The 19,269-nt window shown below is 37.6% G+C and overlaps 1 protein-coding gene across 2 annotated transcripts in view; it reads left to right on the forward strand.

The window, feature by feature from the left end:
* Positions 1–16,812, forward strand: part of LOC149813712 (uncharacterized) — a 31,461-nt gene extending 14,649 nt beyond the window's left edge. For both annotated transcript variants that reach the window (XM_089990924.1, XM_089990923.1), the window contains exons 6-9: positions 12,581–12,675; positions 15,960–16,059; positions 16,173–16,274; positions 16,371–16,812. In XM_089990924.1, the coding sequence (XP_089847050.1) occupies positions 12,581–12,675; positions 15,960–16,059; positions 16,173–16,274; positions 16,371–16,439 (366 nt within the window). In that variant the 3' untranslated portion in view covers positions 16,440–16,812. The remainder of the gene's footprint in view (positions 1–12,580; positions 12,676–15,959; positions 16,060–16,172; positions 16,275–16,370) is intronic.
* The last annotated feature ends 2,457 nt before the right edge of the window (positions 16,813–19,269 follow it).

A 19,269-nucleotide genomic window follows, 5' to 3' on the forward strand; every position in this document is an offset into this window, starting at 1 on the left:
CCATTCAATACTTTTTTTGTCTTCTTCAAAGTTTTTGGGTTCTACATATGAGTCAATGATATTAAGGCAAGCCCTATGTTTAGGTGTGAATGAATAATAAGAAATGAACCTAGAAGGGACTTTTCTATTTCTCTCAGTTCTTCGTGGATTTTCCTCATTTGAAGAGGTAGTTCCACTAGATTCGTTATATTTTTCTATTGCACTTCTAAAACTATTTTTATCTCTATGGGAATATGTGCTAGGATCTCTAGATGTTCCTTCGTCAATATGTTGATAGGTAGGTGGGTTTAATAAAGAGTTACTTTTCTCAACTTCATTATCACTAGAGTCATTACTTGGGAACTCATCATCATTAGCATCATCATTTCTAGATAATAACTCAAATAAAAAGGAATAATCCATATTTTCTTTATGAGGTTCACATCTTTCAAAACCAGCAAACTCACATTTTTGGACGCATAATTTATCGTTTTTAATATCGTAACATTGAAACCCTTTTTGAGTTTCGGAGTAACCAATAAAAGCACATGTGATAGCTTTTGGTGAAAGCTTGTCATTCTTGTCTGTAATAACAAAACATTTGCATCAAAAAATTCTGAACCTATTATAATCAGGTTCTTTTGTATACAACGTTTTAAAGGGCGAAATTTTGTTTAAATTTTTGGATGGAAGCCGATTTATGAGATAGACAGATGTGAGAGCTGCTTCGGCCCAATTTTTTTTTTATGTTTTGCGAAATGAGAAGGGTTCAAGTAGTTTCAATAATATGTTATGTTTTCTTTCAGCTAATCCATTTTATTTTGGTGTTTTCAGACAAGATTTTGATGGAGAATACCATAACTTTCAAGATATCTTTTGAATTCATTTGATAAGTATTCTCCTCCAGAGTTAGTTCTAAGAATTTTCAAGTCACCATTAAATTGGTTTTTGATCATCATATGATATGTTTTGAATGTCGTAAAAATCTCATGTTTGTGCTTAAGAAAAAATATCCAATAATATCTAGTGTAATCGTCAACAAAAATCACATAATACGAAAACCCTCCTTTTGATAAAACAGGTGCCGGTCCCGATACGTCTGAATGGACAATTTTAAATGGTCTTGTTGTAAACATAGATCTTTGATTAAAAGATAAACTTCTCATATTTCCAAGAGTACAATCATTACAAGTGAAATCACTTTTATAAAGATGTTTAACAAAAAGTAAATAAGAAATTTTAACTATATTGGGATGTCCAAGCCTTTTATGACATACATTAATATCTTTATGTTGGACAACATTACAAAAAGGGTTTTTTGGAATTTGAAGGAAGTCGACATAGTATAGATCTCCCTTCCTAGAGCCTTCTCCAATCAACCTTCCGGACTGGCAATCCTGTATCCAACATTTATCAGATGAGAATTTTATATCATATCCATGGTCCGAGAGTTGAGAGACCGAAAGCAAATTTAAGGTTAATTTTGGTATAAATCTATTTTTTGGGATAAAAAAACTTTGTTTTTCAAAATTTTCAAATCTTTTGATTTCAAGAAAAGTTTCATTCGCGGTTGAAACAAATGATGGAGATAAATTTTTTTAATATTTGGAAAATGAGCAAATACTTGAAGACATATGAAAGAAGGCACCTGAATCTAAGAGCCAAGAAGTCTTACCAGGAGGTAAGAAAGTTGATATGGCGGTTCCGAAAATTGCCTCTTTGAGAAGAGATTAAAGCGCTTCCACAATTTGATGCAAAGAGATAGCTCCATTGAAAGAAGATGAACTTTCTTATTTTGAGGTTGGGATGTGTTAGCAATGACTAACAACTTATTCCATTTTGGATAAACCAGTTTGATGTGTCTCGGTTCCTTACAAAAGTGGCACACAATTTTGCTATAATCTCTTTTTTCGCCTTGCCCTTCTTGATTTTTGAAGTGGGGAGGTTTGTAGGTTCTCAAATTGTTTCCCGGTCTTGAAACAACATTAACACCTCCACTTTATTCTTGGTTGGAAGGTGTTGCAAGAACACTTGGGTTATTTTTGCTTATACCCATACAAGCCTCTTTCCCACTTAATTTAGTAATTACATCTTCAAGGGAAGGGGAAGTAAAGGCAGATAGAAGAGGATCGTATTTGTTCAAATTTGAGTCTAAGCTCATTTAGAAAGTTGAAAAAGCGATCATCTTCTAATTGTTTATGCCTAAGCTCAATGACTTCACCACTCCATTTGGGTTCAAGCATGACAAGCTCATCCCAAATAGAGGACAACTCCACAAAATACTCTCTAATAGTCATTTCGCCTTGTTGGAGGGTCAAGGCCCTTTTTTGAAGATAGTACTTGTGGGACAAGTCTTTTTAAGTGTACATTTTTTCAAGATATTGTCATGCTTGAGAGGCTTTTTTGAATTTGATAATGTTGGCATTGATTTTTGTTTCAATGGATGAGAAGATCCATGATAGGATTTTAAAATTTCTCATCTCTCATTCCTCATGTTTCTTACTATAGTCTTCAAGTGCTTTGATTCTCTCTTCACCTTCAGGAATATTTATTTCTCCTCTTTCTACCAATGTAATCATTGATTCCGGTTCCGATATTGAGCCTTGGACATATCCCCAAAGCCCTTTATCCTTAATATGGGCTTCCATATTATCGGCCCAAACATAATAATTTGAGCCATTGACTTTGAACCCAAGAGAGAAGTGAGAGTCTTTTTCTCCTATTTATGAAGAAAGGAATATATAGTGAAGATCTTACTACAAGTGAATCTTTAGAGCTTACTTGATGTTGTATGATTTTTTTCGATGTATATTGCAAGGAGTCTCCATGCCGAGGATCAAGAGAAAGGTAGGTGCACGCCTTTCAAGGCACACAATCTTCTTCAATAATCACCTTTCTTCTTCAATAATAACCTCGCTCTGATACCATGTGAAAAATCCTTGCAAAGAATCGAGTTTTCAAATAACTTGATACTTTGAATACTCAAGACATAAAATTGCATTCAAATGCTTTAAACCACAAAAAGGAAAGAAATGCATTGTGTTTATAAACCTAAGGAGACAAAACTCCACACTGGATTACTGTTTTACAATGGGCTCACACAATCCTTATTTATAAGGCTTACCAACTCTTAAAGAGTCGTTGGGCTATTCTCAACGACTCTAATTAGAGCTGTTGGGAATCAGCCCAACGTCTCTTATTTCAAACTGTGTACAACAATCACTGTACTGACTGTGTACAAAAATAGTACATAAAAAAAGAACAAAAAATAAAAACAAAAAATTATAAAAATAAGAAAAATTAAAAAAGAAAGAATTACAATCATATTCAAAAACATGAATATGCGTAAAATGTAAAAAAGACTAAAATACTCTTACAATATAAGAAAGAAATATATATTTTATATATATAGGTAGATGGATACATGTACATATATATGAAATACATATGTATATGTATCTTCTTTTATACATATAAAATATATATAGAAAATACATTGTCTTATGAATTACAATTTAACAGTCCACATAGTCTCCGACTAGGCTTTTTAGGGGTCCATCAACTAGGCACCGCCTAGCGCTTTTGACTACATAGGGTTGTGCTCTAGGGGCCGTTCTAGGAGGGAAAGAACTCCTAATAGAGCCTCTAGCTCTACCTCTTCTTCTTTTGTGCCTACAACACTACTATTGTTAGCACCGTCCACACTTTTCTCTTTCGCTGCAGAACTTCCTACTTTTAATGTTATTTCATGGGTTGTAGGGTAAGAAGTAAGAAGCTCATGTTCGTCTTCCCAAGGCTATGCATACTTCATTTATGTTTCACTTATCTTTTTTTCTTGTCTTTTTTCTCTTAGACCAGTGATTAATTCTTGGCATTGCCATTTCACAACATTCGGCAAGTTCCTTGACGTGCAGGCCACAACTTTGAAATGTGTTCCCACTAAATGATCCTTCAACCGAAAAATATCACCCAAAAAAATAGTATGACAATAGTTGCACTCGATTTTCAATCAGTTTTCACTCATTTCTTGAGTGTCCCATTGTCATGCTGAATCATTTGATGCCATCTCTCCTAAAAAAACTCAACAAACAAATAATATAGATTTTTTACCTTAACCTTGATATCCCTCTAATGGTCTCTACACAAATGAGGGAGTCTATCCTCAAGAGGTCTTTAAAACCCCCAAAAAATTACGATTCAACCTTTTTAAAGTGCACCGAAGGTATATTGTACGATACACCATGTATCGTACAATATAATACAATATAGGGTTGTATCAAGAAGGTCAGTTGGCCCAGATGGTATACCTATCGAGGCTTGAAAATGCTTGGGTGAGAAAGGTTTAAAATGGTTGACAAATCTTTTTAACAAGATTTGGCAGACAAATAAGATGCCTAATGAGTGAAGGAAGAGTATTTTGGTGCCTGTATATAAAAATAAGGGTGATATACGAGATTGCACAAACTATCGTGGTATAAAACTCATGAGTCATACTATGAAACTTTGAGAGAGGGTGATTGTGTATAGGTTGAGGAAGGTTGTCATGATATCGGAGAATCAATTTGGTTTTATGCCTGAAAGATCAACTATGGAAGCTATATATCTTCTTAGACAACTTATTGAGAGATATAGAGAGAGGAACAAAGATTTGCATATGGTTTTTATTGATTTGGAGAAGGCATACGATAGAGTACCTGGGGATGTTCTCTGGTGGACAATGATGAAGAAAGGTGTTTCTCTCAAGTACATTAGTATAATTAAATATATGTACGAAGGAGTAACCAATGTCCGCACTTGTGGAGGGGTGACAATCAATTTTCCTATAACGGTTGGGTTATATCAAGGATCTACATTAAGCCCTTTCCTATTTGCTATAGTGATGGATGAGCTTACGAGATCAATTCAAGAAAATGTGTCGTGGTGTATGTTGTTTGCTGATGATATTGTTTTGATTGATGACTCTAGAGCTGGGATTAATGCTAAGTTAGAATTATGGAGACAGACATTGGAAGCAAGAGGTTTTAAGTTGAGTAAGAGTAAGACATAATATATGGAATGTCGGTTTAGTAAGCAACGAAGTAGTGATGGGAGTGTAGTGAAGCTTGGTGAGCAAGAAATACCGGTGGATGACTGTTTCAAATATTTGGGATCTATCGTTCAAAAGTATGGAGAAATTGATGGAGATGTAAATCATAGGATAAAGGTGCGAAAAGGTGAACTCCAGGTTTACCTGCGCATGGAGAAAACGAAAAAAGAAAAAGAGGGCTGCTGAAAGTCACGGCTGCCTCTTCCACTCTTGACTGATCTATTTAAAACATATGTAAAATAAAGATTACAAAGATTAGGGTACAAAAATACCCTTTAGTGAATGTTTAAAATTACAACATAGCACAACCCATATGTGGATACGGGTCTGGATTGAATCCAGATCCATAAACGATTCTTTTCACCCTCCCTCAAGTTGTACATGATCTTGGATCATGAACAACTTGCCTTTTAACATCCAAAACCTGTCCTTTGTTAATCCTTTTGTGAATATATTTGCAACTTGTTCTTCTGTTCGGACAAAATTGGACTCAATTTCTTTTTCTTCAACCTTTTGCCTTATTAAGTGTTGATCTATCTCAATGTGTTTTGCTCGATTGTGACAAAGTGCTGAAAGTCATGACTGCCTCTTCCACTCGTGACTGATCTATTTAAAACATATGTAAAATAAAGATTACAAAGATTAGGGTACATAAATACCCTTTAGTGAATGTTTAAAATTACAACATAGCACAACCCATATGTGGATACGGGTCTGGATTGAATCCAGATCCATAAACGATTCTTTTCACCCTCCCTTAAGTTGTACATGATCTTGGATCATGAACAACTTGCCTTTTAACATCCAAAACCTGTCATTTGTTAATCCTTTTGTGAATATATCTGCAACTTGTTTTTCTGTTCGGACAAAATTGGACTCAATTTCTTTTTCTTCAACCTTTTGCCTTACAAAGTGTTGATCTATCTCAATGTGTTTTGCTCGACTGTGATAAATAGGATTGAAAGACATATTGATGGCACTTTGGTTGTCACATTGTAAAAATGATCGAGCAATCGATTCTCCTATCTCTGTGAGAAGATGTCTTATCCACGTAGTCTCTGCAGTCGCGGAAGCCATCGATCTGTATTCGGCCTCTGTGCTTGATCTAGCTATGGCTTTCTGCTTTCTACTGCTCTAAGAAACTAGGTTTGACCCAAGAAAACTGCAATAACCAGATACCGATCGACGTTCGTCTGGATCACCTGCCCAATCAGCGTCAACATAAACAATGATCTCATGTGCACCTTGATTCATCTCACTCTTTCTGTATACAAGGTCATCACCGACACTACCTTTTAGATATGTTAGTATTCTCTTAACTGCCTTCATATGTGATGTATGAGGTTCATGCATAAGTTGAGATACTTGATTGACAGAATACACTATATCAGGTTGAGTGAATGTTAGGTATTGTAACATACCTACTATGCTGCGGTATCTAGTAGGATCTTCATATAAGTCTCCTTTAGAACTCAGTTTTTGATGCACGACACTTGGGGTTGCCAGGGGTTTGCAATTCATCATACCCGCTCTACTGAGAATATCCACTGTGTACTTGTGTTGAGTGAGAGTAAGTGTATTACATGTCTTGTTGACTTCCACCCCAAGAAAATATCGTAGATCTCCGAGATCCTTCATTTTAAATCTTGATTCAACAATTTCTTTACTTCCTCAATATGAGTTTCGCAGTTACCTGTAATGATGATGTCATCTACATATATCAATAGGAGTGTGGTCACACTTTGCTTATTGTAGATGAATAATGAATGATCAAGAAGAGATCTAGAGAAGCCATGTCTCTGTGTTTCAAGCGAAAAACTCTCGAACCAAGAACGAGATGCCTGTTTCAAACCATATATCGCTCGTTTTAGTTTACACACGTATTGATCAATATCTTGTTTTGCATATCCTGCGGGCTGCTCCATATAGACTTCTTCCTTGAGATCTCCATACAGGAAGACATTTTTAACATCTAGCTGACTTAATATCCATCCATGTTCAACAGCTAGACCCAACACAATTCGAATGGTCCCCATTTTCACCACAGGACTAAAAGTTTCATCAAAATCCTGCCGTTGCTTTTGTGTGGATCCTTTAGCAACAAGTCTAGCTTTGTACCTTTCAATACTCTCATCAGGTTTATATTTAATCTTGTACACCCATTTCGATCCGACTACATTTCTATTTGGTGGTCTGGGAAAAACCTCCCAAGTACCACATTCATGTAGAGCTTCCATTTCTTCATTCATCGCTTCAATCCACTTCTTTGAGTTGATAGTTTGATAAAAGGTGAGAGGTTCATATTCTTTGGTTATGGCTGTAAAAAACAATTGATAATCTAGTGAAAAATTTTTGTAACTGACCCATTTGTCAAGTGGGTGACGAGCCCGAGTAGACCTTCTGACCGACAACATCTGTGAGGAAGTAAGAGGCATATTAAGGTCCGTACAGGAAGTAGAGACAGGTGAAAGGTCCTTCTCACGTCGAGTGTAGATGATGCCCTTATACCTTCCTGTCTCCAAGGATTGACCATTAACTTCTTCTGATTGTGATGCATCTTCTGTCTCCTCACATGTATCCTTCTGACTGCAGTCCAGAGGGCATTCAGTATTAATGTTGGAGAAGAGTTCGGAGCTTAGCCATAGACAATATACCTCAACATTGGGACATGAGCCAAAGGAGTTTGTTGGTTGATTATCAAAGTTCATCTCATAAAAACTAACGTTTCTCGATACTTTGATGCGTTTACTCGAAGGATCATAACACCTGTACCCCTTATATTCATCTGCATACCCCACAAATCTACACTTCAAGGCTTTGTCTTGAAACTTATGTCTTAATGAGCTATCAATGTGCACATAACAAACAAATCCAAAAACACGTAATTCATGGTAATCAGGATGGATGCCAAAAAGTGTAAAGTACGGTGATCTGTCTTCCAAGAGTGACATGGGTAAGCGGTTTATCGCATACACTGTAGAGTGAAAGGCCTCTGTCCATAAAATAATAGGACGGTTACTATCATGCATCATGCTCATTGTACTCTCAACAATATGTCAATGCTTCCTTTCAGTAATTCCATTTTGTTGAGGTGTGTGTGGGCAAGACACTCTCCTTCTTATTCCATTATGCTGGAGAAATTCAATAAAATCACTAGAGGGGAACTCTCCCCCTCCATCACATTGAAAATGTAGGATGTTTTCAGAGAAGTGGTTTTTGATAAAGGAATAGAACTTTTGAAATATTCCAAAGACTTCTGATTTATGCTTCATAAAGAATATCCAAGTGTAATGTGAATAGGTGTCAACAAAGATAAGATAATATCTACTTCGAGAAGCAGAAGCAATTGGGGCAGGGCCCCAGACATCAGAACATATGATTTCGAAAGGCCTTGAAGCTCTTTTATTGATTGAATTGAAGGGTAAAACATGACTCTTACATAAATGACAACTCAGACATTTTATTTTACTTGTTTCTGAACCCAGACTAGACTTAGGAATCAAATTATTTGAGACAAATTTTTCAATGAAATGACGACCACAATGACTCAATCGACTGTGCCAAAGGATTGACTTATTACATTCAGAAATAACGAACACAGACTCAGATGAGACTAATGATGGATGCTGATAGAGCTTCGATGAACAAGTAGAATGAACTGTGGAGGAGGGATCTTCTTGAAAGATGTACATATTGCCTCACCTTTTTCCTTCAGCGAATGTCTCCCTCGTGCGAAGATCCTTGACATAAATAGAAGAGAGAGTAAATTCAACTGTAGCATTAATATCATCAACAAGTTTTGACACAGAAACAATATTTTTCTGAATATTTGGTGCATGAAGAACATTTGGAAGTTGAAGGGAAGACTTAGACATGGGTATAACAACATTTCCAATGTGCGATATAGAGTGGTGAGTCCCATCTCCTGTGACTATGCTATTTATACCAACATAAGGAATAAGGTTTAAGAGTTTACCCGCATCACCTGAAACGTGGGTTGCTGCCCCTGAGTCAACATACCAAGTGCCTTTATCATTTTGCTTCATATTTAGCCCTGCTAGTGCTGCCAATAGTAACTCTTTTACTTCTCTCCCAGCCTTTGAATTTTCTGTGTCTTTCTTGGCTTCTAATTGCAAAGATTTTCCTTTATTCTGGGGATTGAACCGACAATTTGCTTTAATATGTCCCTTTTTGTTACATAAGAAACAAGTAGGAATGAGCCTTTGACCTTGCAAATTGGAAGAAACATTGGGTGTTGGAAGTAGCCCACGACCCCCAAAACCAACTCTTCCCTGTTCATTCCTGCCTCGAAAAGCACTACCTCCTCTTCCTCTGCCATAAGTTAGCCCTGTAGCAAGAACTTCTTGAGTCCCAGATTGCACATGATTTTCTTCAGAAAACCCCTTCAGACTCATCTCATATTGTAATAATTTTGCACGTAAATCTTCGAACTTAGGAAGCTCTGGGAGGCACAATAATGACATTGTTAGAACATGATAATCTGTCCCTAGTCCGCTTAGAGTTTGTTGTACTTTGTCTTTGTCATTAACCACACATCCCACGATAGCCAGCTGATCCGTGATACTCTTTATTTTATTTAAGTATTCCATGATCGACATAGAATCTTTCCTCAACATCTGAAATTCTCGCTTAAGAAACATAACTCTAGCCTCAGATATTTGTGAATATGTCTGAAGTAACTTATCCCACAGTTCCCTGGTTGAACAATCATTAGGGATGGCTACAAGAACCTCTTGTGACAATGTAGAGGTGATGTATGCCACCAATGCTTGGTCTCTCTTCATCCACGCGATATAATCTGGGTTTCTGAGAAGCACAGTAGAGGATGCCCCTTTATCATCTTCCTTTTCTTGCGAGATAAACTCTGGAGGGGTTGGAATTGACCCATCCAGATGTCCAGAGAGATCTTGACTCCTTATAAAAGGGACGATTTGTCTTTTCCAGGTCAAGAAATTGCTATTGTTTAACTTCTCAGAAACAAATTGACTAAGAAAATTAGAAGAAAGGCGTTTGTGAGAATGAGGAATCCATTGAGGGTAACACAAGTGATTGGGAATAAGAAAAAAAAACTTCCAGACCAGATTCAGTTAATAGATAAGAGAATCAACGACTTTTTTTTTTTGCGGAAGGTTTAACCAGAAAGGTTATATCCTGTCGTGGTCAGCAAACATAAGAGGTCTAATGCTATCAACACTGAATCAGTTTCAGCTTGATAAAAAGAAATATACCTTGTTGAATGAACATAACTAGCCTTCAACAAAACCTATAATCTCAAATAACGAGAATGGTATAGATAACACAGAAAAAAAAAATTCAAGACAGATTGACAGCAGATTGATGATCCTTTTAAAGATTGTTGTCAATAGAATAAGAAGAAGATAGAAGTCGAGAGACGTTCTTGATTTTAGAAAAGAAATTTCAGAAATCGTCGATTAAAGAAACAAAAATATGCTGAGACGCTGATTTAAGAAGGCACGAAAACAGAAATATGTTGAGACGCTAATTGATTGGAGGTCTGGGTTTAAAAAGATTCAAGAGGGAAAGACGCAGATTGATTCTGGGTTTAGACAAAGAAGGTAGACGTTGATTGATTGGAGGTTTGGGTTTAAAAGGATTCAAGAGGGAAAGACGCAGATTGATTATGGGTTTAGACAAAGAAGGCAGATTGAAGGAGAAGACATAGACGAGATATATTGAACTCACGGATTTTCGGCTTGGAGCTTAAGATCTCTTTAGACAGTCCTGTTTGGAGATGCAATCCCAGGCTACTGCTTTGATACCATGCGAAAAGGTGAACTCCAGGTTTACCTGCGCAAGGAGAAAACGAGAAAAGAAAAAGAGGGCTGCTGAAAGTCACGTCTGCCTCTTCCACTCGTAACTGATCTATTTAAAACATATGTAAAATAAAGATTACAAAGATTAGGGTACAGAAATACCCTTTAGTGAATGTTCAAAATTACAACATAGCACAACCCATATGTGGATACGGGTCTGGATTGAATCCAGATCCATAAACGATTCTTTTCAAAAGGTTGGGTGGATGAAATGGAAAAGTGCAACTGGAGTGTTGTGCGATCGTAGAATGCCATTGCGGTTGAAGGAAAAGTTTTATAGGATGACAATTAGGCCCGCTTTACTATATGGCACGGAATGTTGGGTTGCCAAGAGACATCATATTCAAAAAATGAGTGTAGCTGAGATGCGTATGCTTAGATGGATGTGTGGAAATACAATAAAAGATAAGATTCGAAATGAGCAGATACGTAAGAAGGTAGGCATTGCATCCATTGAAAATAAGATGAGAGAGAATCGTTTACGGTGGTTTGGACATATTCGGCGAAGGCCTAATGATGCTCCAGTTAGAAGGATGGAGAAATGGGAAAATATATTAGTTAAAAGAGGTCGGGGTAGGCCTAAGAAGGCTTGGATGAAGATGATAGGAAAGGATATGAATGCTTTGAACCTCACCGAGGACATGGCATTGGATAAAAATGATTGGAGGAGAAGGATTCATGTGGAAGACCCAGAATGATTTTCTTTTTTGGTTCATATCGCCGACCCCAATTGTTTTGGGATGAAGGCGTAGTTGTTGTTGTTGTATCATACGATAATGTATGATACTTGCAACATTGTTTAAAATTTTGCATAATTTAATATCTCATGATCTTATCCCCTTTTTTGACAAAAAACATGGTAAAATGCTTGATGGGGTCAAGTTTGACATGAACATCATTTTTGGCAAATGACTCAATGCCCACCAAGCTTTCACGATTTTCCACAAATACAAAAACTTTCAAAATGAAAGGTTTTTGGTCAATAGACACAAAACCCATCCTTTTTTTCACAATTCCCAATGAAAATAACCATTCTATATGGGACTAAAAATTTGTCCCAATAACATTTAAAATAACACACTGTCACCGACTCAATATGATAAAGGAAAAGGTATCTGAACGGTTTGATGAAAATGAGCAACTACATCACATTTCCGATCGCATTGGTGGATCTCTTTTATAAATTTTATTGTCTTACAAGTTTTTTCAATCTTTTTCATTTGTTTCCAAACTACAGAATACCTAGATTTTCCTGAGAAAAATAAACATTGAGTTTATTGCACGGTTGTCACTTGTAGAAAAAATCCCGAGAATGAGATCTGTGACTATGCTTTTAGTATATAGTGGGTCTGTTTTGGAAGGAAAAAAAGTGAAATATATATTTCCAAAAGTGGCACAGCGTGCTTCGGAATATGAATCTGAAAAGTGAAAGTATTGTCCCCAAAAATTTAACTATGTATTTAAAAAAATTACATTGCTTTTAAGAGTATTTGGATTATTTCAATCAGTTAGCCACAGCTAATATTAATCTAACTGCTTTAAAGTTAGATGAACCCATAAAGGAATATATATATATATATATCTGATGCATCTTATTTACCATTCCTATTTTCTATATTCTATTTTTTTCTCCAAAGGTTGAATCCTTCTTTTTGTGTAGAGAATTCATTTACTGGAAGCATTGGAAGGTATAGTTGGTGAAGATGGAAGTTTCAGAGCTGATAGGTTCTTCAGAACTGAACGAGACTTTAATGAGTAAGCTTTCTTTACCGTTAAGAGATGTTTTAAGCTTTAGCTGCAATTGTAGTGTATATTTTCTTGTCCACCATCTTTAGCATGCCTCTATGAGGATAAAAATTAGAAGATGCAGCATAAAAGATGCTCATATTTTTTGTGAGGTGGGTGGGGTGTTGATATTTACAGGTGCAAATGGATCAGATTCAGTTGTGTATGGATCTGATCAGAGTTGGATTCATCCAATCGGATTTGGTTGCAGATTTTGATCACATTTTCTGTCAGATCTACATTTGGATCTGGATCAAATTTGATCTGTTTTGAACTTTTGCATGTAAAAAATTGTTTCCATCATATTTCCCGTGATCCATTATTACTATATTAGAATTCAGATACAGATTCTGCTCTACTTCATTAGAACTTACATCTATTGCTTACAATTCAATTTGACATTCAGATAGACGATGAACCAGACTGTCCAATCTGTTTGCTTCCCTATTGGCATTGTTGCTTTCACTTTGTCCAGGTTCTCTTTCAAGCAACAACAAACAACAACAACAACAACTACGCCTTCATCCCAAAACAATTGGGGTCAGCGATATGAACCAAAAAAGAAATTCATTTTGGGTCTTCCACATGAATCCTTTTCCTCCAATCATTTCTATCCAACGCCATGTCCTCGGTGAGGTTCAAAGCATTCATATCCTTTCCTATCATCTCCATCCAAGTCTTCCTAGGCCTACCCCGACCTCTTTTAACTAATATATTTTCCCATTTCTCCAACCTTCTAACTGGAGCATCATTAGGCCTTCACCGAATATGTCCAAACCACCGTAAACGATTCTCTCGCATCTTATTTTCAATGGGCGCAACACCTACCTTCTTACGTATCTCTTCGTTCCGAATCTTATCTTTTATTGTATTTCCACACATCCATCTAAGCATCCGCATCTCAGCTACACTCATTTTTTGAATATGATGTCTCTTGGCAGCCCAACATTCCGTACCATATAGTAAAGCGGGTCTAATAGTCGTCCTATAAAACTTTCCCTTCAACCGCAATGGCATTCTACGATCGCACAGCACTCCAGTAGCACTTTTCCATTTCATCCACCCAACCTTTATCCTATGATTTACATCTCCATCAATTTCTCCATACTTTTGAATGATGGATCCCAAATATTTGAAACAGTCATCCACCGGTATTTCTTGCTCACCAAGCTTCACTACACTCCCATCACTACTTCGTTGCTTACTAAACCGACATTCCATATATTCAGTCTTACTCTTACTCAACTTAAAACCTCTAGCTTCCAATGTCTGTCTCCATAATTCTAACTTAGCATTAACCCCAGCTCTGGACTCATCAATCAAAACAATATCATCAGCAAACAACATACACCACGGTACATTTTCTTGAATTGATCTCGTAAGCTCATCCATCACTATCGCAAATAGGAAAGGGCTTAAAGCAGATCCTTGATGTAACCCAACCGTTATCGGAAAATTGGTTGTCACCCCTCCACAAGTGCGGACATTGGTTACTACTCCTTCATACATATCTTTAATTATACTAATGTACTTGAGAGAAACACCTTTCTTCATCATTGTCCACCAGAGAACGTCCCTAGGTACTCTATCGTATGCCTTCTCTAAATCAATAAAAACCATATGCAAATCTTTGTTCCTCTCTCTATATCTTTCAATAAGTTGTCTAAGAAGATGTATAGCTTCCATAGTTGATCTTCCAGGCATAAAACCAAATTGATTCTCCGATATCATGACAACCTTCCTCAACCTAGACTCAATCACCCTCTCCCAAAGTTTCATAGTATGACTCATGAGTTTTATACCACGATAGTTTGTGCAATCTTGTATAGTATGCAATCTTGAAAGAGAACCTCATAGTATGACTCATGAGGTTCTCTTTCAAGCATATATAATAAAACCAATGCACAATCTTTAGTGCTAGCAAGTATGCAGGTGAAACCATAGGCAGAAAAATAACTATATCTACATTACGGGCCTGTTTGGAATCTCGGTGCTGGGATGGGCGTTTATGCATTTGGTGTTCCCGAGGCAAAATCTTGGTCAAACGCCCATGGTGGTCCCGTTTCAAATGTCGGCGCTAGGATGGGCGTTTATGCATTTGGGATGGGAAGTGAGGCCCTTTCTCCTTTGTGTTTACACTAAATGATGGATTTGGCAGCTACCACATCCTAGAGGTGGTAGCTGACAAAGCAGCTGCCACTTCCTCAAATGCATAAACTCCATAAACGTGATCCCAAACAGGCCCTACATGTACTTCACTTAGCATGCAAATATTGATTTGACCTCATAAGTAGGATCAGCATCCAATATCATGTTGTCAGCGGAATCTGAACTACATATTTCTTTCAGGGAATATCCTAATTGTTCAAAGCAACCAGGCTAGAAAATAACTCTAGCAATGTTACATGTGCACTTTGATGCATATCCTGTGTCAAAATGACACAAACCCAAACATACCATGGCCCTTCGTGGACAATCAAACCTGTGTTGGACATGGTCAACACTATTTGTGACTTCATCAATGTTTCATTTATGATCTTGAGCATTTATTTTGTTTCTACTTGCTTTTATTTATAAATTGTCAAGGCATGACTATATCTGTATTTCTAAATGATCTTGACTTGGTAACTTGTAATTGGCCAATAGGAAACACTATCCTCCTGTTTGGGTGGAAACCCAGTTGAGACATTAAAACCGGGTTTTTGATCCTTTTGGGTGCCAAAAACTGGGGTTTGTCAAAACATCTGCCTTTCACAACAAAACCCAGATTATCGGGAGGCGCAGGGTGTGGTGGGGGGGGGGGGGCTGCCCTCTCGCCATCCCCTTACTGCCTCTCTCTTTTGGATCTGCGGTGGGGGTTCCACATGCCAGCCATTTCACGGCTGGTCACTGGCTGGAAATGGGCAGTTTTTTCTGTTTTGTTTTGGGTGGACTCCGTGGAGCTTGCAGCCACACCTGGCTATTTTCCAGCCAGAAAATGTCCAGGCTGGCACTGGCCAAAACCAGCCATGCATTGGTTTTCAGATGGCACGTACTGGTTCTTTCTATGGGGTCTAAGTTCTTCACCTGCTTTTAATTTCTAGCTGTTATACACGTTAGTGCTGGATTTTTTGTTTATGTTACAACTGCAATTTGTTCGGATTTGTCTAACTTTTGCCTTTTTGCGTTCTCTCTTGCTCTAGTGATGATTTTGTGTACTTAGAATGAAAATTAGTTGGACGAAGTTCTGATTTTGGTTGGTTGATTCTGTATAGAAATGATTATGAAATGTTACTGGCTCTTGATAATGACAACGATCGCCACACTGGTGCATCTGCTGAGCAGATCAATCGACTGCCCCTTTCACAAATTCAGGTAGTTACCAAATATTTTTTTTTCAGGCTGGCACTTAAATACTTAAAATATGCATTTAGGAACTTCCTCCTTGGAGTTGCATTATTTGTTTCCATTATCTTTCTTCTTTCCAGGTGAAGGACAATTATGATGAAGCATGTGCTGTCTGCCTAGAAACACCATCTACCGGAGATCATATTCGCCATCTACCATGCCTACATAAATTTCACAAAGATGTAAGATCTCTTTCTTCTGCATTCTTTTCATCCTCTTTGTGTGTGATACACATTCTTTCAAATGTTAATAATTCTTATATTCATGTGTGATGACAGTGCATCGATCCGTGGCTTAGACGGCGATCGTCATGTCCCATATGCAAGTTATCTATCAGTGAGTATTAATAATATTTGGCTACAAGTCTAAAGTTCATTCTTTGGCCTTTTGGGTCTGTTTGGTTCATGCGATCTTGAACTGGGATCAATTCACCACCAGTTCTTTAATAAGAACAAATTGAGTTTTCTGTTGTTTTTGTATCGCTGAGATGCTTTCACCTGGTGAATATACATTTATTGTGTATATTTAAAGAAAATATGAAACAAGAAAACCAGCTTTTGCTATATTTTCAACAAAAGTCTCACCTGTTTATCCTGAGACCGTCTGTTGATGTCTTGGTTGTTGGGAGTCAGCACTATACGGACTCTAAGCTGTTACTCTAGTGGAAATTTACAAATTGAGTATGTCTTCATTTTTCTTGAATATCATTGCATTTTCACATGTTTTACTTCCTACCGAGTTGTGCAGTCCGACTGGAAAATCTCATCTGATGGTTCAGTTGGTTCTACACCTGAAGGGAGGGACACTTGGCATCGGAATCATGGTAGCTGCACCTGAACTCGTTCTTTGCAATTCCTCGGGCATAGTTCTCCACAAATTGTGATTAATCGGCATAAAATCAGTGAATTACGTGAAGACTCATGATTAATCGGAATTTGTGATTAATTGGCCAAGTTGCAAATCAAAGATTTTAACAACAAAAGAAATTGAAACATAAAATATTAGTCTAATTTATGAATGCTATAATGATTTGTGGCTTATTGGGTTACCACAATTTGTTGACAAACCTACATTTTGGTGTACCTATTGTTTTTTTTTTAAGTCAAGCTGGGGGTTAGCCCTACCCCTACCAGTTATTACAACTATAACATTGGGTTTTGAACTTGCAACGTCACAACACAAGGTGACGTGCACTACTGCTACCAGACAAGCGGAGCCCCGTTGGTATGGTGTACCTATTGTTTGCGCTACATATATCCGAGCCAAATCCGACACATTTACATCCTTATTATGCAGAGAGAGAGAGAGAGAGAGACTCGAAAAATCAATTCCGTTGGTTTTTCCGAGAAAAAGGAGAAACAAATAAAAGTTTATTATAAGGAACCCCCATGTCAAAAGCAACTGAAAATCCCTTATATATATTGTTGTTGTTTATGGCCACACTGGGTAGAAAACCTGTGTTTTTTAAAAAGATGAAAACCCTGCCCACAAATATAAGAACACCTTAAATTGAGCCTAGTTGCCCGGCTATGCCAAACGGATACTCCTTTTTAACTGTGGTTTTGTATCATTTTATATACAAGTCATGCTGAAAACTTCAAGAAAATGGCCGTATTCCCATATCTGCAGCTGTTTCCATGTAACATAATTGTTCCAGGGCATATCAGGTGATCTGCCAAATCACTTTAAGGAAAGTGATTTGGCATCCTCACCATTCACAAATTGCATAAAGACGGTGGAGTCCTCGTGGGATGAAGCAATGGACGGTGAAGATGTCATTTGACTGATCACCGGTTCTGCTCTCAGAATTCTAACGTTATATTGCCATTTCAAATTTGGTAAGAGTTTCCCTGAAAAAAAAAAGTTGAACGGAGTTTGTGTTGTGTTATTTGGACCATGGAACATTCCGGGTTTATTGGACTTGACCTCTGCAGGTGATGCCAAAGTTGACAGCAATCTGGTCTCCACCAACAAAGCATATTGATTATGTGCACTCAGTACCTATATAATTCTAACGAGTCTCAGCAGTTTCTTTGGGCTGCTACATCGTGGGACCCAACTGAAACGTTCTCCACAAAATATCTCTGCCTTTTAGTAAATGAGCTGAGGTATATACATCAGAAACAAGAAGGTGCAAACATGGCAGTTGGGAACAGAGGCAGTAGCAGTACTAGGGCAGTTTGGGCTCGGCTCGTTAATGTTCAGGACCAGCTTGAACTCTTCTTTATAGTGAACAGAGCCAAGCTTGAGCACTCAAAAAACCTGAGTCAGAGGTGTTGAGCTCAAGCTGGCTCTTTTTAAATAAATAAAATAAAATACATTTTTTTAGCCTCAATGGTAACAATTCATTACTTGTTGGTTTCTAGCATACTATATTACTATCCAATCCACTGATTTATTATGTTATCTTAATATAAACAGTGCATAAATAATTTATACACCCATCTAAATGAACTTGTGCGAGTATGCCCGATTTGTTCATACTAAACGAGCTGCTCATGGCTTGACTCACTAAGCTTATTTGACATCCTTGAATGAGTTTTATAGAAGCCAAACAAAGCCAAGCTAGAGACGTCAATAATTCATATTAATAGGATCACACCATGCACACACAAACAAATCTTAACTCGGTTAAGTTCCTCGAGGAACCTACATCCACGATCACCAACACTCACACTTCTCTTCTTTTCTTATTGAACAAGGAAACCGATACAACATATATAATACAAGTAGGAAGCTGTTAAGAATCTTACTAAAACTGTTCCCTTGCGACTTACAGTGTACAGTTGCGCTTAGAGTCTGTTTTGCTTTTGTTGAGTCTGATGTAAGCTGCTCGGTTCAGGTGAATTAATACCCCGAAGGGGCAGCCCGTATACTTGAACTGTAATAGCCTGCGGGCAAAATTGTGAATGAATCAAATGCGTTGAGCTTTCTTTTGTTCACCCTCGTTGTGATTGATTCTTGTGATTGCAACTTCTCTCCCTCTATTCTCTCTTGCTCTCTTGTACTCTGATCATAAGCTTCCGCGACCGGCAAGCGAGCTGACGAGTAGGCTTGCGGCGGTAAGGAAGGACCGTCGCGCCGCGCTGGCCCATTGAAGGAAATAGGCCCGTGACAAGTGGTACCAGAGCCCGTTCTCGTGCTGGGGAAGGGACTCCGGAGTCGGTGTCGACAGAC

This window comes from Nuphar pumila, chromosome 16 (assembly GCF_984573655.1).
Source record: "Nuphar pumila chromosome 16, dmNupPumi1.hap1.1, whole genome shotgun sequence".
Classification (NCBI taxonomy): Eukaryota; Viridiplantae; Streptophyta; class Magnoliopsida; order Nymphaeales; family Nymphaeaceae; genus Nuphar; species Nuphar pumila.